Source organism: Anas platyrhynchos, chromosome 27 (genome assembly GCF_047663525.1).
Source record: "Anas platyrhynchos isolate ZD024472 breed Pekin duck chromosome 27, IASCAAS_PekinDuck_T2T, whole genome shotgun sequence".
Taxonomy (NCBI): Eukaryota; Metazoa; Chordata; class Aves; order Anseriformes; family Anatidae; genus Anas; species Anas platyrhynchos.
In genome coordinates, this window is record NC_092613.1 from 7,656,461 (window position 1) to 7,679,853 (window position 23,393).

Genomic DNA, 23,393 nt, shown 5'->3' on the forward strand with positions numbered 1-23,393 from the left:
ATTCTGATCTTAAATATTGTATAAAATGACATTTTGATATTATTAATGTCAACTACTGAATAATATCAATGTTTAAACAAAGTGTAAATAATGATTATGAAATTACATACTGGACACCGTGTCAGTGCAAAGAGCAAAGTCCCTTATATAAAGACAAGAGAAAACATTAAGGATTAGAGGGAAGGAAATAATATCTCCTCAGTGTTAGGCAGAGGAACTGAGGAGGAAAGGGTTTACTTAAGCTGTCCAAGGTCACACAAAAAGTCAAAAGTCACATCCCTTAGAGCATCTGCCTAGAGCTTTAACACACTGTAGATGACATCTCTATGTCTCCTGTACCAGTAAATCTTCAGGCAAAAAGAAGCTTAAACCCAAGTGGTGGAAGATATGGGAAGCTGGCTTTGGGGAAAAGCCCATGCTACAAATGACAAATAAAGGACAAACACATAAAATTTATCAACTAAATAAATCTTAAAATAAAAGGATTTAGGAACCCTGTAATGATCTCATTGCTTACATCAAGCACAAGCTGTGCATATCTTCATATTGTATTTGCTGTTATGAAAACATAAACTGGATTACCAGGGCTTAGTGCTTAAGCAGCCTGTTTCATTAGGAATGCAAGGAACTTTGTTCTGATATCAGAGATGAGATTTAGATGGGACAGAGAAAAGACAAGGACTGGGATGTTTTCCTGTTCAAAAGACAACAATTATACTAAATAAATAAAAGATGTATCCCAAAACCTTACTGGCTCATACACATAAATCCAAACAAGGCTGAACCAAGCATTGTCATCCCTCTAAGGATGTATGTGAGCTCTGGAAATTCAGTCAGAGTTTTAACATCAGGTAATCTGAAGCCCATGACACTCTCACTTCTGGTTAGGGAAGTTTTACCCCTGTTTCCAGCGATGTTATTACCTGAAGTATACTTGGTAAGTGTAACGATGTGAACCAGGCTCATTTTACTGGGAAAAAATCTGAATCCACTGAAATCAAAAAACATCTGTTTGCTTCCAAAATGAAGTCAGTCCATTTTAAAAAACAAAACCCACCAACACCACGACCAACCTGCCAGCACGCCCCCAAGCAGGGCACTCAGGAAGAGGCCCTGGCTGAGGACCTGGGCACAGCTGGGGCTGCGCTGCTGGAGCAGAGACCAAACCCAGAGCCCAGAGAGAAAGACTGAAAAGACTGAAAGCCCCGCTAGGATGAAAACAAAAGCTCTGCAGATTCAAAGAATTATGCTTTATTTTCCATGTGGTGATAGGGTCTGTGACAGTCCACAGTGAAAAATGCAAAACTTAAATAGTTTCACTCAGATTTATACCCAAATTTACTACTTACTAGGCTTATTATAGCCACGTCTCCACTCAGCCACACTTGTACAGCTGTATCATAATTGCACAGCTTCAGCTGCATCGCTTTTCAGTTTGCTTCACTGGATTTAAAGGAATACTAAAATCCACGTTTCCTGTTCAAGCTATTCAGAATCTGCATTCTGAATGATGTCAGGAGCTCAGCACTTTGAGGAACGGTGCCTTCCATCCCTCTTGCCTGTCTTCCTCAGAAGAAACCAGAAGTCTGTACCCCAAAGAAATGCTCAAATTTCAGATATTTTTAGAAGGTATTTTTGACCAAGCACTGGACTGAAGAGGGCTGAAAGCTCACTGCTGCTGGTTTAGATTTTCAGGGCTTATCTGCTTGGTGAATACAAAAGGAGCAAAACATAGCTTAAAATGTGCAGAAGTCAAAGGAAATCCCTGTACTGAATCCAGTCAGCTTAAAGGTCAGCCAGAGATTTTCCTAAATCAGGATGAGTTAAAAATCCGGTTTGTTTCCCATGTATGTGAGATCTACAGGAAAAAAAAAAAAATCCACAGAACCAACCAAACAAAAAACCAACAAAGACACAAGCCGATGGCATGTCGTTTTCCCTACCTGATTCCTTGGCCAATCTGTAAGAACTGTTTGTAACTTGTGTCATTTCGCATGGCTGTTACAGCTGTCGTACTAATCTGCAGGGAAAAGGTACAGCAGCTTCATTGCCAGTCACAATATAAAATGTTGACAGATCCAAATGGCATGCTGCACGGCTTTTGCAGAACATACTGCGAGACATTTGAGTTCTGACATCTCTCCTTTTTCTATGGGAGAGACGAGAATAAAAATGCACGCTGCAGATCCGTGCTCCTGGTTGTTTGTTTTAGGGCTTTTATGTTTTGTTTTGGCTTGTTTGTTTATTCCAAAAATCACCTTGGGAAATGAGCCTGCTGCGTAACACTCCCAAAGATAAATTCAAATAATGTTATCTGCGATGGTTTGTAGCTGGAGGAAGGACGGTGAATCAGTAATTGCAAAAAGAATGAATTCCTAGTCAAGTGTTTTTATGAAGGCATCAACTCAGATCCAATATTCGGTGTCATATCTACAGGGAAAAGCTCAACTTCTAGGGGTGCACATGTAGCAACAAGAAGGAGAAGATATCACTAGTAGCCAATTTAAAAATGCAAGCTTTTCTCTGGGCATCATTCTGTAATATCTTAGAGAAAATAGAAACAGGAAAATATGATGAGGCTGACACTACCTCTGCTAATCTAGAAAGGAAAGGAAAGAGAATTCTTCACAGCAGACATGGGAATGAAGTAACAGATGATGGTTTAAATCTCAGATTGTGCAAATAATGGAGAAAAATTGAGAAAAATCTTCTAAGACAAAGGAAATTAGAAAATAATATTTGCTGGCAGGGAAGCTGTGAATTTACCAAATCTGCAAGTAGTGATGGGAAGGACTAGACAGAGAATTTAGATTTAGTCCTAAATTTAGGTCTAGACAAAAGATTTACTGGTGGAAACCATAAAATAGTAATTTCACTGCATGGTGTTGATGCCAGAAAACAGACCAGACAACCCAGTCTTTTGTTTTTCCTGAAATACTCATGAATGTGCATAAAGATGTGGCTGGTCAAATGCATAAAATGTGAGTAAAAGACTCAGGGTATCTACAGAGACAAGAACCATCCTTCAGCTCTGTCCCAAGATGCAGGCCATGAATGATTTATTCTTATAATCTGTTTCTATTCATGCAATACTTGAACACTCAGTGAGACAAAGCAGGGTTTGATTTTGGTGATTGTCCCTTTGTGTGCTAATTACTTTTATTAGCAAGTTAATTTTCATTGCTAGCCTTCTGCTTTCTCAGCTGGGAGGAAAATGTTTATAAGGCCAGAAGTTCCAAATCAACTTTCTGAGCATTACTAGAGAAGGAGAATACTGTGCACGCTGGATGAGCTGGCAGAAAATACATTAGAACCCAATTCTGATGGCCAAAGCTAAAGCAAGTAAGAGAATTCGAGCTATGCAGTGCGCACACATCCCCACAGCCCGTCTTTGGGGCCGCTGTGGGGCCGCACACTTTGCCTACCCTGCTCTCCATCCCGATGGGGTGTTCAGAGCAGCAACAGGGCTGGTGCTGCCGGCTGCTCAAAATGCACACCAGGGAGTGTTAGACTTTGGCAAACTGCCTACCTGAGCTCCGGAGGAGTGAAAAAGGAGAAAACAAGTTTTGACTGGTAACATTTACAGTGACACTATCAATCACTGGCAAACTTGGACAACTCCAGTTAATTTTTGCTTGGAATGATAAAATACTCCACCGGTGAAGAAAATAACAGGAAGCTGCATGCAGGGCTATTTTTCTTCTTTTTCTTTCTATTTAGAATAAAAAATTGTATTAAATCTGCAGCATTTTAATCAAATACAAAGAAAATTGAAGCATCCACAAATAAGCCTACATTTTCAATTGGCTGTTGTTGCTTTCACCTAAAAGTTTATAGTTTGATTTTTTTTTTCCTAACAAATCTGAAACATTTCAAGAGAAACTGGTATTTGTGAGCATGGTCCTTTAGTCTGTCTTTGAAGAAAGAGGAGTCTGAAATAGAACAGAATTATTCAACCAGCTCTAGACTAAGAACACTTCCCTGGAGGCGTAGATCTGGCAGCATGTAGGTGAATTTGATTTCTTACTCAGAAAAATTATCTGTGTGTTATTAATATTAACACATGCTTAGAGGAACAAATGTATAAGATATTCTAAAATGCAGCTGAAGATGGATCCTACAGCCCGAAGTGTTGGTACTCCACGCACAGATGGCCAACCCATGAGGGACAGGGAAAAGGAAAGGTGTCAGGGAGACGGGCTGGGACTTCCAGGACACCACTCAGACCGACACTCCTGGCTGCCAGCCATCACTGGAAGGTCGCTGCATTTCCTCACACCACATTTACACGTGTGCACACAGTGCTGGAAGAATAAACCCGTCTGTTGTGCCTCCATGGTGGCTGTTCTCAAAGGAAACAAAAAAAAAGTGGAGCATCCCTCAGAACAGGTTCCCAGCTCTGGTCTTCCATTTGAAAAACAACAACAACAAAAAAAAAAGTAATAAAGATTCTTCCTCCGATTTGTCCATCATGCACCACAAACTAAATTTTGTATTGTGGTTTGGCATTTAAAGCTTACTGATTTTCTTTTAATAAGACACTAATTTGCTCAAGATAAAAGTCTGGCTGGCATAGAAAAAGCTTTTTGTTTTCACTGTCTTTTGCGACAAACTTTTGTTATCCTGTGCTAAGCAGGTTCACAGAAGGCACCCATATTTCTTGGGGCTTTATTACTTATTTTTATTTTCTGCTACACAGAGTCACAAAATGAGGGGAAAATATGTCAAGGCTTCCAAAGAATCAAAATTTATTCATAGAAAAGAAAGCAGAAGGAACAGTCACGAGCAAGGAACACTGAAGTCATCTAGCTTGTAATGAAGTCTATAGCTAACTAGCCACAGGTGCTCTTTACATCCCAGGAGCAAATGAGAGAGTGATTGATAGGGATGGCAGAATGGTTCTGCAACCATAACACAGTCTTTCTGGAGCACAGGTTTGCACCTGCTCAAAAACTAGGCATTAATATTTATTTAAACAAGGCCATTAAAAAGAGCGGAGGGGTGGAGAAGAAATCATTAAGTATCTACACCAAGGTAGAACAAAGCACGCCCACGCCAAAAGAGTCTTCTGCAATGCAGAGGCAACACCCCAGCTCTGGCTAGCAGAGCGAGGTGCAGGTCCTGGGTCTGATCTCCCAGCTTTTCATGGTGTGTAATGTTCAGGCTGTGCCTCTGCTGCAGAGTAAACCTCTTCCTAGTGGCTAGGTTGCATGCCACAGTCTAAAATCAGAGTGGATGTCAGAGCCATATGTAGTATCTGTGGCCAGATTTACTACATTATTTAGTTGTGTCAAGAGGCAAATAGCGTTTGGCCTGCACCAGTGCTGCAGTGATCCCTCTTAGGAGCCCAGTTAACTTTGTAGGTCTAACCCTAAGTCAGTTCTCATTTTGCTTACAAGTCAGCAGAGCCTATGGATGAGAACAAATGCACCAGCAGCCAGGCAATTCACGTCCAAGGGGACACACTCAAGCACTGTGTTTGCTACACGTGAAAGCACCAAAATGCATTTCCACAAGTCCTCAGTTCCTCCCGATTCTGCTTTGCCCAGAGGTGAAGTCCAAGACAAGTGCACTCTGCCCACCTTCCCTCCCAGTTCTCAGCAGCTGAGGTCAGGTCCTCTAAAGGGTCTGGAAATCTGGGCTGCCTTCCCACCTCATTCCTCATTTTACATCTCTATTATTATTTGTGATTTTACTGAAGGGTGATAAAAAAAAAAAAAAAAAGTGTTTTCAGATCTTTCTGATTGCAGTAATACCCTGGACATGCTAAGCCATCCTTCAAGGACCGGTTTCATACTGGTTTCATAGTCACTAGCTAATAACAAATGCAGTATGATTAGAGCAATGCCAGTTGGAATGGACAGAAGTGTGTGTTTAGGTAACCAGCCCATGCAGAGCATTTTGCATCTGCAGGAAATAGAAACGTTGGTGAGATTGGTCTAGAACCAAGGGGAATTTGTGCAAAGCTATCCATAAGCTAAAATTAACTGAATTTCTGATACCACTATTTAAAAAAAAATACGTATTTGTTGACTTGTACTTCTTAGGTGGGTCTATATTTTATAGATACAGATAACTGGATGTGTAGAGAAGTTACAGCTCGGGTTTTTTTAGACCTGAAATCTACTTCTCACTTGCGGCACGTCTCTCCTTCCGATAAACCTGACACGCTTCATACACTTCACTATTTGATCATAATTGCTGGACTGTTGAAATAGAACTTGTGATCGAAGGGTAACTCTGTGCAAATTTACAGTATTATAGCTATTCTTAAATATAAAATATTTCAAACCATTATTTAAAAAGGAGCTTAGGTGCTTAAACATAATTAAAGGAATCAAATTTCTAAGGAGATGATCAAAATTAAAACAGCTTTACTCCTTCAAAAAGAGTCAAAAAGAGCTGTGAGAATCAGCTCAATTACACATCTGTCTGCTGTTTTATGCAGTATAAACCCAGCAGCTATCTCCACGTGGAAGCAAAACTTCAAACACCATAGCAAGAAAAGCACTGCACAAAGAGAACTGCTCCAGATCCGTAGCATTCACCCCATTTTTTACTGCAAGGGTGACTGAACAGTGACGGACCTTGCCCACAGAGGCTGTGGAGCCTCCACCCATGGGGACGGTAAAAATCCAACCTGCACAGCCCGGAGCAGCCTGCAGCAGGAGCCCCTGTCCGTGTGTACGTATACGTATGGTGTGTCTGCTGAGCTGCACAGCGATGCCTGTGATATGCGACACTCCACTACAACGCACTCCTGTTCCTTCTGCTCACTTCTGAGCTCTTTTTAAACTACTTCCAGTTCCAAGTTCAACTTTTCCAGAATCCGAGGCTTTCAAAAAGCTAATTCTTAAAAAGCTAATTAATTCCCCATAGGCTTTTTTTTTCCCCCTTCCCTTTTGACTCGGTAAATATTTCTGAGATTGCTTTTTGTATAATCAGTGTTAGCAGCTCATTAAAATGCACAGTATGTGTATCATTCGGAATGTGACATGGCTCAGCATGGATGCTCAAGCTGCTTAAAAAGACAGAGAAGAAACAGATGAGGATAAAATGAAAGCAAAAACCCAACATTTCTTATAAGTTGACACCACAGCTAAGAATTTAAGACAGAGCAGGGAGCCTTCAGCCCTGCTAGTAGGGGAAAAGTCTAATTGCTCAGAGCACGCACCGCTCTCTCCAGCCTGCATGTTTTCCAGAGAGATTTCTTTTACAGGGGTCTTTAAGGTGCTAAAAAATAATTGACTCTACCATCAGGTAACTGTATAAGGTTTTCACTCTGAATAATATGAGGATTCATCTTGAATTAATAATGAATGAAGTAATTTAAAAGGCCCTTAAGTTTATACAGGCAGAAATAAATAATACCTCAATACGGGACATTTTATCTTCCATGAAAACAAATAAATGCTTTTTTAAGAGTGTTTTTGAGAAGCACTGAGACGCTAACACGCCGGATGATGGTCAGGTAGGCAACTAGACTCAGGACTTCTGATAAAAGAAGATACTCAGTCTCCTCAGATTTCCTGAGTATCACTTATGCTTGATAGCTGTAGAAAGCACAAAGATTAGAAATATTGCTTTGGGTCACAAGAAGAAAGCCCAAGACAAAGGGCTCATTCAGTAGTGGGTGGCTGCAAAGCTGTCGTTCCTCTTTATTTAATTGGCCTTAATTCAGTTAGTGTGCTCTATTGGATAAAATACACCCTCGTTTGTTTATGGACAAATTATAAATGAGTGACATCGTAGCGAAATGATAACAATGCTCAACTCTAAGCTAATTAGTGACCGTGCACACAGTACCTCCTTGCAGCGTGCTGTAGGCACAAGCTGGTCGGCGCGGCACCGTCCCCTCGCCTGCACGTGCAGGAGCAGCAGCAGAGCTGAGGTTAATTGAAATAAAATTAATAAATAAATAAAAAGATCAAAGCAAGGTGCCTCATCACAGCCTCGTGTGCAGCAGCCGTATGGCTTAAGGGCCAAAGGGAACCTGTGGTGGCGATTCTTATTACTGGATTTAAGTCTGAGTGCCCACGTTAGAATTTAAATTAAATTAAATATTGACCAAGGAAGAACTTGCTGTCAGCTTCAGGGTGAAAAGCCTGAATTACCAAGGAAACAGGAATCTGTGAAAGTAACATCATACTTTCACCTTCAGGAAAAAAAAAAACCTACAATCTGAAGATACACAGCAAGGGGTGGGCTTTTTGTCAGAAGGAATCAAATGGATTTTTTTGTTCATGTACGACAAAAACTCCCACTGATACAGCAAACCAGTGAGCTTTTCCTTGACTGATAACAGTGAGTTGAAAGGCTAAACAGCCACTTGCTGTGAACATATATGTGTTCTTCTCTTGACCCAGGGACTTCTGCACTACCCATGGCAGCAGAACCTCAGCACCGCCAGCACAGCCGTCCTGCTGGGCCTTGGGCAGGAGCTGGGACGTCTGCTCTGAAAAATCACCACTCAGACAAAAATCTTTGCTGTTGCCTGTTGTCTTCTCAATACATTTCAAATCCAAATGAGCTCTGGCAAATGGAGAAAGATTTGTCTAACAAAAAAGGCTGTAAGTTCAGCAGGCTGACCAAAAAAAAATGGAAGAAAAAAATCAAAGAGCTTTTTCTGATGCATCTATCAGTATCGAAACTGAGATTTGAGGATCAAAAACTTAGATGACAGCTTAGCTGCTTGGCGATGCATGAGGAAAAAGAAAACTGCGTTCACTTTTTGCTAGATACATCAGCTTTGTGAGAACTAGAAAGAATAAAGCTTCCCCTGAAGAGCTGAATTAATATACATTACAGATGGTACAGCGTGGAGGTTAAGACTGGAGGTATTTGCTGCAAAGTGGAATTCAGTTTTTTTTATATTGATTCTACATAAAATTCAATTCCCCTTTTTCTCTAAATAATTGTTAAATCAACAGTTTAAGTTTTCCTTCTCATGGAAAAATTAGCTAGTGCTTTATTAGATGGTCATGTAGAAACATGAGATACCATAAAAAAGAAAACATCTATTTTTCTTTAATGAGATTTAATGATGGTGTAAATTGCTACTTCTGGTAAGCAGTAGACAATTACCCTGCATGATTCCTGAGTTGAACAGATCAGTGGGATGGTTCAGACTTCACTCCCTACTTTTGCTACCTGCCACTGTGACAATGACAGCTGGAGACCAAGGCAGATGCTCCACGTCAACGTTCAGGGAGAGGAAACAGGAGGTCTCTGACACTCTCTCTAAAAACGCATTTGCTGGCAGAGCTGTAATGCAAGCAATTCTCAATTCAGAGAAATTTAATTCCTAGCAGTAGGCTGGGGGGAAAGGGCGAGGAGTAATGACGGTACTTTAGCTTGGGTTTGCAAAACATAAAGAACAAATGCATCTCAGTAACGTTTAAAGAATATATGAACAAGTACGTTGCCATCTTTTAATTGAACAGGAATTAAACGTGCTTAACACAAAGCAAGGGCTGAAGCAATGTGCTGAGCTGGGACTGTTGTGTTAAAGGGAAGAAATTCCCCATTTGCTCTGAATAAGCCCCAGTGGCTACAAGGAGGGGAGATTTCCAAGTGTTGGCACCCAATGAGCAAAGAAATCTCTGCCCGGCAGCCTCGGGGGCGGTGAAGTCACAGAACCTGAGTCAGGTGGATGACAGAATCAGTGTGGAAAGGATTATTAGTGTGGAAGGTATTAACAGAGGATGTGCAGAGCAGCTCTCCTCCCTGCGGCTGATGCAGACGAAGCCGCTCGTGTCCCCCTGCAGCAAGGAGCCCCGGGGCAGCGGTCACACATCTCCGGCACCAGCACGGCTGCAGAGCTGCTGGGCTCCTTGCAGGACGCAGGGGGCTTGTGCTCTCACCATGGTCCCTAACAGTGATTCCTCCCCTGCTCCTTTTAATGAATGGTAATAGAGGGCTCTTGATTAGAAGCCTTTCATCATTTTAGGACTAGGGGCTTTAGCTTTCTGACCTACTTTCCTTGCCAATGAAATTCCATTTTTAGCTTCAACTCAAGGTCTGAATGTTACCCAAATTCAGACCATCTGTTTTAACAGCCTACAGGCTGAGAAGTTGATCCAAGCCAGAAAGAATAAATGGAACCAGCGTGTGCATACATTGAGTATTCTCAACCCTCAGTGTCTTAAATAACGTACCGGGTTTATTCCCGAGTCTACATAAACATTCCCATTTCTTTAGGCAGCCTCTGCTGCTGCTGTAAGGAACATTTAGGCTACCAGTTGCTATCAGAGACCTTCCCAGTTTGGTCACCTTTCTCGTGCAAGGACAGGAACGAGCAAGGAACTGCCCCCAAGTCAGCCTGACCCCTTCACGTGGCTTTGAGGAGGGTTGGGATGGGCTGCCCAGGAGAATTCCTCCCTGAGCAAGCCATGAGGGAAACCTGCCTTCCTTTCTGATGCTCGCGGGTAGAGAAGCAGCAGAACTTGCATCTGCTCAGAGAAATCATTCCTCAACATTACCTCAACCCCTCCTACTAGGTAACTGCCAACCACAATTTTCCAAAATATCCCAACAAATCTAAGCACTGAAGCTAATAAGCACCCATCGCTAGCACGGAAACACATCCACAGAACTCATCCCCTCGCAGCTCAGCTGTTGGTTGTAAATCCAGCAGAATATCTAGGGAGGACAAGAGCATCCATGTAGACATTAAGAAATAAAACATGCCAGGGAAAAAGAAAATACCAGTACAAAACCAAGCCAAATCTTGCAGAAGTTGAATACCCACCTGGGGAGCTGCCCACCTCAAAACAAGGCAGAAAATAAGGATATTTAATGTAAAAGAAACCTAGCATGAAATAGGCTCTGTACTTCCCCAGACACAGCTGATTTGCTGTTCAAGTCTGTCATTTGACAGCCTGTTTATAGATTTGCTTGCTCCAAAGCCGTCGTGGATCTGTTTACAGCACGCTCTTTCAGGAGGCACAAGTCTCACATCAGGCTCCTCGGGTATTCACCAGCACATCGTGGCCTTCCTAGGCTTAGAGTATTTGAAAAGCTGACAATGCTCCAAACTACCCTTATTGACACTCAGTCTGTGTCCACAAAACACTTTAAAAAAAAAAAACTTCTATATTTTCAAAACATCCTAGCAGCATTAACTAATCAATCCTCACTACACCTGTCTGGGACAGCTCCGAAAATATCTTGATCCCTGTTACAGACATAGAAAAATCAGACGGAAAGCAGAGCTGTGTTTGCTGAGGCCACGAAACAAGCCCAAGACAAAGTAAGCTTTGAGACTCAAGGAGCGCTCCATCACTGCTCCTGCATTTAAATCCCTGCTCATTTGTCACGTGCAAAACCAAGAAAGAAATGAGTAATATTGAGTAATATTTGCCTCTGTTTTCATTGTATCATTGGAAGTGACACGATCATTGTTTCACTGGGGGTTCAAAGCAGCGTTAGCGTGATTGTGTTGGACTTGTACCTATTAAATGGAGGGACATTCACTCCTCTGAGCTGTCAAACACACCATACACGGCCTTTCAATGCAACAGAAACATTCTAGCTGAATTTTAGACCTTTTTTTTCCCCCTTTCTGCAAATAAGAACAGTGCACAGTGATTTACTTCCAGTATAGATGAGGATCTCTTGCACCTGGAAAGCTACATGCTAATTCCATATTTTATTCTCTTATGCAAGAGGCTTTCAAAATCATATTCCACTACACGCTACATAATGTTGTTTTTCTGCCCTTACCGTCCTAAAAGCAGAAGCTTAAAGGCTGGAGGGAAACCTTCCTCTGATTCTGCTGTGCTGGGCAAAAAGTCAATGAGCAAGAAACTCTCAAAGAGCTGTTAAGGCCAGTATGATGCAGAAACACTAAATCATTTGGAGGAGCATTGTTTCCATTCTTCATGAGATATTGCAGCTTTCATAGACTGCGTGTGAAAACCACAAGGTTTTGCACCACTAGGCAGGAAATGTCCCTTGACTGCTTCAACACAGCAACCAGAAAAAGCACGGTTGTCTTTTGATCATTTAAGACCACGCGAATTCAGGAGCCAGGGGTCCCCACGCTGGCTCTGCGACCCCACCACAACGCCTGGGCACCCGGAGCAGCTCCCGGGGTGTGCTCGGTGGGGTGGTGCTGCCCTGCCCTGAGCCAGCCCTGGGGAAGCCCTGGGTGCTGGACCTGGTGCTCTGCTTACTCTTTGTGGCCTCCCTCTGCCCCAAAATAGGTCTTTTAGTAAGAGGGAAGGTGCTGGGATACAGGCTGATCAGTCAGCAACTGCCATCTTACCTCCCCTGCATCCAGAGAAACCAGAGGAAACAATAATGATGCAATAACAGAATTTTATGAACGTTAAGCCCCTCCCCAGGTGCATGCTTTATACACATGCTGCCTGAAAAGCTGGCAAATAAAACAGGCTGCTGGAAAAGAGCATCCTCTGTAAAGTTCTTTCACCGTCCCCGCAGAGCCCTTACTGCTGTAGCACCTTCTAACGTCCCCGTACTACACAAGCTTCCAGCTTTTTGACAATTCCCTGTTTGTAGGGCTGTGAACGCTGCACAGAGAAAGGATCATCAGAGATGCTGCTGGGAGTCTATTTTTAGAGTGAGTCATTTGATGAGCTGTTCAGCACCTTATTTATTGCTGTCTCCAGCTGGAGGAGCTAAGCAGTGTCCAGACACCTCTACTGCTAAAACCAGAACTCAGAAGCAGTGACCTCTATTTTCTGTACTGACAGGGAGAAAAACAACAGCACATTAAGTTGTCAAGGCTAATAGCTACTAATTAGGGTGAATGACATATGACCCCTTTTATATCCAAAGAACAAAGAAGGTCCAATACAAATAAATAAAATAAGAAAACTCTACATTCATAGTCTTTTCCAGGCTGTAGAGTGACCATTTAAAGGTAATTTCCCAATGCTTTGTTTAAGGCTTTACTTGCACTTTACATGATGTGTTCAGTGGGTGAGAGCCCCAGTGATCGCAGAGCTTCTTTGGAAGGAAACGTGGCTTTGAAGGGACAGCAGGAGACGAAAACAGGAGAAATAGCAGCCAGGTCATTTTAAGCATGGGATAAATGTGTAGGAACTGCAGAATCACTCTCAGTGCACCAAGCACTGGGGGTACCACGACAGCGAGGGCAGCCCCTCCGAAAGGTCCCTCACCCTCACGCGCCCCAGCAGAGGCAGCTCCCCTAGAGCGGGCGGCAAGCAAAACAACAAATCCAGCAACTGAAAACCGCTCAAATCTGTTGCCATCTAACTGGATTCCTGGCAAAATAAATAGGAAATATGTTTATCTCTAGGCATGTTCCGCATCTAACCTAGCCAATTCTCAGCATTTATCCCTGGGCATGCCTGGAGCCACAGGCAGGCTGTTTACTCCAGCTCTCTGTAAACCACCTCGCATTAGTAAAATTTGTAACGGAGTGGCACTGCTAGGTGCTGGGGACATTCAGCATGTGGGGCAGTTAGGGCTCTGAGGATCTTGATGCCTCATCTAACCAAGCAGGTGAGGAGTAAATAACCAAGTGCCATTTCATCAAGGGGGAGCTGAGGTCCCAAAAGCTGAAATGACTTCCTAAAGGTCACAGGAAAATGTACTGAATTTCCAGCCCCCTTTGTTTGCATCACAGGCTCTAACATCCCGTTAGGCCCTCTGAATGTTAATCATTTCCTAACTCTTTTATCTTCTTACTGCTCTAATGAGCTTATTGATGAATTGCTTAAAATGCACCTTCTGTAGCAGAAATTTTTGAGGTGACAAGTTGCCTTGTACTAAACAAATTAATAGGCAAGTTGGGTTCTCTCCTTCCATTTTAAAAAACGTTGGTTTTAAAATGCTCAATTAGTACTAACTGAAATACAATATTTGAGATTATTTGGCACTATATCGGTTATAAATATGCCACGTGGCCATTAGCACTTGTGGTAGCATTCAGGACAAAAATAAATTGTCACCCCAGCATTTAACACTGCAGCAGCCACTGCTCCAAGCTCCCCAAGACACTGTGCCTGGAGCCATCCTGCACCGTGCTCCTTCCCCACTGCTAAAATGCGATTCAGGTCTGAACATTGCCAGTTTTGTATTCCTCCCTGTTCTTCTTGCTTATCGTAAGACACCCAGGAGGGGTACACAGAACAATCTGTCCTGCAGCTTTGAGTAACGCCCGTGCTCTGCACTGACCCACATACCCCAGGGGCACGCACCTGGAGGTAACCCCAAACGTTTAAAGTCTGAATGGATTTTTCTTTTTAAGAATAGGTCATCTAAAAATAGCCCAAGTTCCCCAGAAGCATAGCTGGATTTTACTCTGAGCACAAAGCCAGGACACTTCCAAGTACCACTGACACTTGCACTGCAGGTCAGTAGCCCAGGAAAGGCAGAACCATGGCTGCGAACACGTGCTGTGCCATGCAGCCCCCAGTGCCCAACCCAGCACATCCTCTCCGCAGGTAATTCTGCAGTAGATCCAGAGGAGTCAGTGTCAGAGCGGAGAAATTCTAGGTCTCGTTCCTGCACAGCCTACTCCAGCCAGTGCAAAATTTGCCATCACTGTCTCTTTCCCAACAGTTTTGCAAATAAAGTCCTGCACCTCCCCAGAAAAATCAGTCTCCGCGCTCCGAGATCCTGCCTGTTTTAAAGCAACTTCTCTGAAGTCCCAAGTAATGAGGTAACTCTCAGTCTGTGTGTAAGAACAAAACTCAACAAGGCAGACCAAGAGGCAGACATTTCTTATTATACTTCCTCCAAATGCACAGCAGGGCTTTCTCTCCATACTCCAGGTCACTGAGATCATGTTTGAGGCATATGATTAATTTGTCAGCCCTATCGTGTTAAGGGGCAGTAGCAAAAAAAAAGTGAGAAAGATTTTTTTAGAACAGTGTTAAATGAGGCAGAAGACCTTGTCACTTAGCAAGAGCTTTTAAACTATCTTTGCATAAAGCAGCAGCAGCTGGGAAGTTAACAGACGTAAATAGCACGGCATCGATTCGCGGCACTCCGAGCGCGAGTGCGCGCAGGGCAGGTGAGCACAGGAGAAGGATTCTGCTTGGAATAATTAAGCATTAGCTAGCGATGTCTGAAAAATAAAACCTCAGCTATAAATCACTTTAATTTTCAGTATTTGCTCCATCAAACACCAAAATACCCCAAAGAAAAGCATGGAAATCCCAAACGCCATCTGATAGCAACCAGAAGCCTTCCAGATCTCAAGCTCCCTGAAACAAGGGACATCTTCCTCAGGCCCAGACTTCAGCATCATTTCCCTGTCCCCTACAACATTTCAGCAGGCTGCAGTGCCTAGGTCCTCCCTTCCACTCCTGGCTGTGACCAGATCAGACAAACCTGCTTGCAGTGGGATTTTGCCTGACCTCCTGAGCCCCAAAGGTGCTTTGGGAATTCCTGTACTCCAGAGGCTTGCACACAGCCAGTTTGGTGTCAACCCCTCTAAAAAACACACAGACACACACACAAAAACAAATAAAAAACCTGTTATTTGGCCATTTGCTTTTCCCTTTCCTCCAGCTGAAAATCACTTCCCTGAATTCGGATGTTAATACACACTTGCACACAAGCACGCAATAACTGGCTCCCTGAAACAATTCCTGGAAATTCAGGCAGCGGCTGAGCTAATCGTGCTCCCACCATACTCTGAGGGCATTAGCTACAAACGAGCTCTTTGTTACACGATCAGAACGCAGCGCAGCCCACCTCCAGCTTTCTGGATGGGTTTTTATTTGCCTATCAACCATGTGCAGAAGAAAGCATTGAAGTCGCTTCAAGAGGGTAAACGGCAGGGGAGAACGAGCCTCCTGCGGAGGTTTCCTCTGCATCTGCTGAAGGCAGGGCAGCAACGCTTGCACTGCCAGCAGCTGCTGCCCGACTGGGTATCAGAGGCTGTGCTGTGAGATGGGAGAGCTGTCAGCAACAGCGTGGTCGGTTAGAATTAAGAGGTCCCATCACCTGGCATAAAACACGGGGATTGTGACAGGCCAAACTGTAAATCAAAATGCAAAATCCCAGTTACCTTCACTGTAACACAGCGTTATGGAACAAGTGCCACACTCGCTCCTACTGCACTGCCGAGTGGCCATAAGCACATCGGTTGCCTTTACAGAAGGAAACGTTAAAGCTTAAGTATAAAACCACTACAAAGAGCTTTTGCAATTTGCAGAGTGAAAATATAGACAGCAAAAAAAGCACTCAGAGCAGTGATTTATCATGCGCAACCTAAAAAACCTAAGCCAGCAGGATCTCCCATCTGCAGAAAATGGATTATTTCATCTCCGATTCTGCCGGTATTATTTAACATACATATTACAATAGTTAATGAAAAGATTGCTGGGTCAGCCTCGGTGCAGAAGTTTGTCTTAACATTTTTCAGCTGGACTCATTCCTGAGAATTCATTCATTACCGAATGCAGACTTTATTGCACCTCGTATTTCTGAATGCATAGATGGCAAGGAAACTGCCGCATCTTTAAACACAAGCGTCAGTCAGTCCTCATTTGCACCTCGGTACAAGGGAATGAAAATACATGAACTGGTCACAAGCAGACGTACACGCAGACAAACTTTGTTAGAGCTCATTGACATGGAGAGGTAGGTGCTGAATGAGTGAGGGCATGAATTTAACATGCTGAGCCGCTGCCTGGGCTGGCACAGGCACTCTGCAGCCAGGGCACCCTTCTTTGGTGTAGCTCAATCCATTGCCAGAACGTGGTGTAAATCCACAGGACGTGTTGCTTGTATGGCAGGTTTCTGTTTTATTGTCTCACCTGGACACCCACGCTGCTGCTCGCTCAGAGAACCTGAACAGGCTTTTGGTGCCACCACACTGGTCTGAAGGAGGGGCTTCCCCTTTTTTGTTCTTTCCCCTCTAGTTATGGTGACATGGTGCCCAAGACAATTGCCGGGAAGATATTTGGCTCCATTTGCTCCTTGAGTGGGGTGCTGGTCATTGCTCTGCCCGTTCCGGTCATTGTCTCCAACTTCAGCCGAATTTACCACCAGAACCAGCGGGCCGACAAGAGGAGAGCGCAGAAGGTAAGCCGAAACCCACGCCCCAGCACGAGCTCACCCATTGCACACGCCGGGTACTGGATGCACTACACGTTGTAGGGCCATAAAGGGTGGTTTATAGACCAAGATATCTGGTCCAAGCATCCCCCTCCCACCAGTATCACCCACTAAAGTATAAAAAATAAATCATCACCACCCGAACAGGGACTTGAACCCTGGACTCTCATTGTCAGAAGCAATACGGCTTTTATTGCTCACTCTGTCACAGACGTGAGAAATAAATACGTACATATAGAGGCACCCTAAGTGTCCCCAAATTCACTAAAGGGAGCTGTTGGTCTTTCTGGCTGTCTGGTTCCTGCTGCCTCTCTGCCCTGGAGGTTTGAAGACACACACCCAGAAACACACAGTTATCAGCTACACACACACCTAACATAGAAAGAATACACTGAGAATACAAAAAAAAACAAAAAAAAAACAAAAAACAAACAAAAAAAAAAAAAAAAAAACAAGCAAACAAAACCCAACAACCTGGAAATGCTAGGGGATTACCGGATATTCTGTTTTTACCAGTATAAACCTACTGATTCACTCAAAGTATAACAGATTATTATAACTCCATTTCAGCCTGCTAAATTACAAGAAAACCAGAATCAGGTTTTTACAACAACTGTACACTAAAGGTTTGGTTCAGTTCTCCCGATGGAATTCTGTCTGCCAGAAATTCAAGACCCAGGGGATCTGCTGGCGAGCAGTAGCAGCAAGATGTGCCATTTCTGCTGGGGGCAAGCAGCTGGGTCCTGCCTACTGCTCGCATCTCAGGGAGCTGACAGCAGAGCGCTGAGATACAAGACCTACAAAACCACAACATCTGGCAGGCAAAGCACATGAGCAGAGTAACAGAGAGGCAGAATCGCGCAGGAATGAATTACAGGCTCCGTAAATCGGTGCTGGGATTTACATTTATATCTGCATTAGGTTTGGCGTTATCACTTAGAAGAGGAAGAAATCCAAACTCCAGATCAGGGCAAAGCCACACTGAGGGGTGTGTTTGTAAGCTTCCATCTCTGCCCCGAGTCCTTTCTGTTGAGGACCACCAGATGTTCCCTCACACTGTCTGCTCTCTCTCATGCACAGAGAAATGCTCTGTGGATTTGTAAAGCAGCTTCCTGGGTCGTAGCTTCCACTCTTCAGCTGCGTCAGCCTCCTACCTTTCAGCAGCACTTACATCCACTTTAAATTAAACAAAATCTCTTTCACCGAACAGCGTGCATGCAGACAGCACCCTTTATCGGGATGTTGGCTGCAGAAATGTAACCTGGCAGGTAACAAACAGGACGGCATTACAAGCATTACAACAACCTTTTACTACTTCAGTGTTAACAGCTAATTTAGCTTTGCATCACTGGAAGACAGGTAAACTCTCCATTCTGTGTTTAAAAGTATAAATCCAGAACCTTAGAGAACACAACCAGCAACAAAACCTCAGCCCGTTAACATCTGATTTCTTTGTATGGTGAACTTACAGGTCAATGCAGTAACTTCTAAGCAGCTATAAGGACAAATGCTCCTCTGCAGTTAGCAACACATTTTGTGTTTTCAAATGTATAAATTTATATATATATATATATATAAAAGAAAAACAAACAACAAAAAATAGACCCCAATTGCTCCCATTCAAACTCTTAAATATTGCCTAAAAGAAGCATTTCTAAAAAGAAACATGCACATAGAAGTTCGTTAAGGGGCCAGTGCACAACAGCCCAGTTACAGAAATGAAGACTAAGAGAAAGCACTTGTTCTACTGAACCAGTACGTAAATATGCTGAGACACAGAACTTGCTTTAGAGTACAGCCCAGGCAGATAAACGGGCAAGACAAATAACCAAACAGGACTTGTGCATAGCCACGGATGACAATACAAAGAAGCTCCAGAGCTGACTCCAGATCAGTGCTTGTGGCTGACGCTGTCCCGGGCAGGCAGCATACCAAAGGTTTTTGTTCTGATTCATTTTTTCCTTTATTGTTGGACTGCAATGCACCTGGTGGCAAGGAAACGTGCCACCGCCACCTTTGATGCCAATATGATTGACTGCAGCTTTTATAAGGTCTGCTGTATTGACACATAGTGTATGATTTCTCCCCATTTGAATTTCTAATTCCCTTGATATTGGATGAATTTCTGGGCTAAGAAAGTTTTCTCAAGTCAAAAGTGTGAGTAATTTGCACATGATCATCACTGCATGAATACTAAGGAGAGCAAGAGAGACAGAAGCACACTGATGACAGCGATGCCGCGATGTCTCTCTGGAGATGGTCAGGATGGGCACAGAGAGAGTCCGTGTTGGAACAAGTCCGTTACCAGCGTCACCCTCCAGAGGACTCAGTTTCTTCTTCAGCCATAAGAAAATTTTAGTAATAGAACTCTGTTCCCATCTAATTAAAGATACAAAGACATTTACGTGGCTTTTTCGAGAAGGCTGGAGAAAGCTCTTTGCACCTTCTCAGCCCTTGAATACGCCCACCAACAGCATCTCTGTGAGCAGAGTTAGGAGACACCGCTTGGAAGAAATAACACAGACATCTTCCTAAGGTTCTAAGGTGCTAAATAAATTCTTCTTCTCTTTTAGTTGAGGAGTAAATAATTTTAGGGTGTTAGGATGAGTGCTTTAGAACTTCAGTTTCTTCCAAGAATCATACCTGTTACAACATCAAGTACATTTGAAGAGTAGGTTACGGATCAGGTTTATTATTTTGTTCATAACTCATACTGAGGAAAAGGCATTTAAATAGCATGAGTAAAATACAAGGGGGGTTGTTACCACCAGCACCTGTTCTTCTACTAACTGAGGAAAAGTGTTCCTAAAAGAAAGAGAGGGAGGGGAAAAAAAGGGGAGAACAGCAAGGAAAGAAAAAAGAAAAAAACAACCACCACTGGTGCTTTAATCACCTCAGAGATAAATTATTCCTTGCCAAACCTGCACTGCAAGAGAATTAATTACAAGAAGATCTGGTAATCTTAATTTATTGTGCTGTGTCATCAAATTTTGTCCTCTGGCATGCAGCAAGGACCAGGTCACTCTGAATGGAGGATGAATTGATCATTTCTGACACGGCTCATTTTGGCAAAATTGTTTTTTGGTTGCTCCCCTCCACCCCCCAAAGACTTTTTTCTTTTTGACTGATGTGCTAAGAATAGACCTTCCTGACATTGAAACGATGCTGTTCTTTACTGAATGTCACAGTCTCTGGGTTTAAAGGAGAACTTGACACTTAAAAGGCTTGACAATTGAATGACTTTGTAATTCACGTATTGCTGGAGTCCCTCTTGCCGCTCAGCCTGCAGTTCAGATGCAACGTGAAGAAGCAGACAAGTATCGGAGCTGGCTTGAGCACAGCTCCCACTTTGCAGCCCTAGGAAGGAGGAGCAGAGGCAGCGAGGAGCAGCTGCTGAGCACGCTGCTCCTTTGGCAGCAAAACACTTTGTTGTTTACAAGTTAGCCACTGCAAACATGACCCCAAGCCACAATGCTGTTCCCACCTGAGTAGAGAAATGCACAGCTGAGGCCACCAGGTAATGCAATAGACACGGCCTTGGAGCTTGGTGCAGCCAGGTCCCAGAACAGCACGCTGCTCTCCCATGGTTTACATGGACAATCTGCACTCTCCCAGGGAAGAGCCAACCACCCACGTTTAGGATAGGAAAGGTCCACCCAGGACAAATATTTTTGCATAGCAGCTATCACATAAAACTGCAGCACAGGACTGAAAAGTGCAACATAGGCTATCAAGGAGTGGATGGCACAGCCTAGGTGGAGCAGAGCAGCGGACGCGTTGCCAGGCGGGTGAATTAAAGCACTCAATCACAGAGCTGCTAACAGCAGGAGACAGCAATGAGGCGGGGAGGGAGAAGCCACATCTTCAGATGGAAGTCGCCGAGAGGAGATAGATGGAGGAAGGTTATTCCAGACCACAAGGACTGCTGGCGAGGTGGCTGCACGCAGGCAGCTGTGACTGCGGGCGGACGAAGAGGTAACTATGGAGATGCTGAAAAGGGGCTTCAGCCAAAAGGAAGAGTAAGGACGCAAATATCTTTCTGATTGTTCCATAAGAGGCACGCTAGAAACAGCCTGTTCCAGACCCAGCCGTCACTCCCAGAGGCATGGAAAACAGGACTGCAGTCAGCAGAGCTGCTGGAGAGGGAAGATGGTGACGAAGAGAATGCTTAATGCTAGATTTATGTCATCGTCTTACCCATGAGAAAGGCGGCCCACACACCTGTCAATAACAAGGCCATTATAATAATTGATTTTCTACAGAGCAGGGGAGTCAGCTTTGAAATGTTCTGTTTTTCAGCTGACACCCTAAATTTTGGAGGTGGGTTAGCGAACTTCAAAGCGTGGAACAGAACGGCCAGAAAAAGTGACTCGAGCAGAGCTGAGCTGTCTAAGGAGAGCTCAGCGACAGAACATGACTCAGTTCCCAGCAGGGGATGGGGTTGGGAACTTGAGGAGAGAGAGAAACAATAAGGTTAAAACTGGAGCTGGCTGACATTTAAAAAACATGTTTTTTTCAACCACAATGAATCTGGGTGGAATATGTTTTTGTTGTTGTTGATAGTTAACAGTTTGACAGGGAGAAGAGATTTTTTACTTTTATTTTTAAAGAAGAAACTTCAGTTTTTCTGGGGTAGGTACCTCTTCCTCCTCTTTGTCCTGTTTGCCACATTCCATAATACAAATCAGGGAAAAGAAACCAATCAACCAAGGATCAATCCTCTTCTCCTTCATACCACCCACAAAAGCAAGTGGCATCCTCCGCCAGTTCAGCTAGTTCAAAGTCCCTGACTCCCAAATTACATCAGACTGCCACATGTCTGCAGTCCATCACATCCCAGTCCTGACCAGGCAGTGCCCGTAGTGCTTAAGAACCCGACCGATCCCCCTGGGGGGCTCCGTGGCTGCTCCAGGACCGTGGTGCCTCCTCTCCCCACCTGCTGGAAGGCCGGGCTGGGGGCTGTGTCCAGATGGCTCGTTACGTAGCACAGTTGGTAGGATTTGTAGTGGCTGATGTTGCCGGCTTCATCCCAGATGTCTAAATAAATGCTATCTGAAATTGCCTCATCTTGGAGACCTGCATTCAAAACATTCTGCCAAAAGCCTTGGGAAGCTCCGTCCCACTTTGGAACAGGCTTCTAGCGATCAGACTCTTTGCTGTTACCTCTGCTAAGCAGTTATTTTGCCACTGTGCCTCAGCAATGCAGAACCAAGCGGGCTGGTGCTGTTCAGCTTCTGTGCAGCTCCCAGTCTGTGTGCTGAACGCCACAGCCTTGTGCCAGTGCACCTCCAACGCGTGGTTATGTCCAGATTAAGCACCATGGATATATCCACTGGGTCAGGAAAAAATCACTGCTGAAACTGATTTGTACCCTGCCAGTGATTAGCAAGTGAGGAGCAGCATTCGTCCTCATAGACGTGGTGCTGGGAGGGCAGTCCCCTCCCCACATGTGTCAGACAGGTGGGAAAACCCTGCAGCCTCCCAGCACATCACCCAAGGGCCTCTGCAGAAATTCTCTGCAACCATTCCCAACCGTCTCAGATGGCCCAATGTGAGAAGTCCCAAATCCCATTATTGCCCTCCTCCCACTCCACCCCGCAGCCGTGGTCTGCAAAGTCTGAGCAAGAGCAAGCCTTTGTTGTTCAGAGGTCAGGAAAATCCAATCAAGCGGTACGTGCGGACAACTTCAGCATCGGATCAGGCTCTAAACCTGCACAAGGCAGGCCCTCTCCAGGCACAAACAGGAGCCTGCCACCCTCCTGTCTCCCCACTACAGCCACTGTCGTTCTGACCAACATGGATGTTGCAGCACTGTCACACCTTTCTGTGCTTCCCTCTCTGTGATTCAGGTGTTCTCAAGCATAAAACTGGGATAAATCCGCTCCTTTACTGGCTCAGTGGCTTCTTCTAGAGTTAGTTCACGCACAAGGTTATAAACTGAACCCATCCTGTGGTAATGCTGTTTATACGTGGTTTTACATTTCTATCTCTGAGCTGTCACACTGGTGATTCCTGCCTTCTCTCTGAGCGTGGCAGCACGCGGATCCCTGCCCAGCCACGGGGAAGCAGCATGGCAAGGGCTGGCAGAGCAGGGAGCATGCGTGCAGCTTCCTGACATTTTTCAAAAAAATATATCTTTTTGCGGAAATCACGGTCTGCCTGCAAGTACTCTGCGGGAAGAAAAAGGAGTTCGATTTCCCAGACAAATTGCTCCTGAGGAAATAGTTTTTCTCCTGGTTGTCACAGCCGAGCAGAACTCTTCTGTTTGCTATGCAGACCGGTGCCTGGTGGCAATTTGAGCCACCTGTTCTCCGGGTAAGCGCAGCCATTTA

General features: G+C 44.2%; 1 protein-coding gene across 5 annotated transcripts in view; it reads left to right on the plus strand.

Moving 5' to 3' along the window:
* The window catches only part of KCND3 (potassium voltage-gated channel subfamily D member 3), a 113,696-nt gene that overhangs the window by 65,954 nt on the left and 24,349 nt on the right, over positions 1-23,393 (plus strand). For all 5 annotated transcript variants that reach the window (XM_027444753.3, XM_072028257.1, XM_027444754.3 and 2 more), the window contains exon 3: positions 16,866-17,028. In XM_027444753.3, the coding sequence (XP_027300554.1) occupies positions 16,866-17,028 (163 nt within the window). The remainder of the gene's footprint in view (positions 1-16,865; positions 17,029-23,393) is intronic.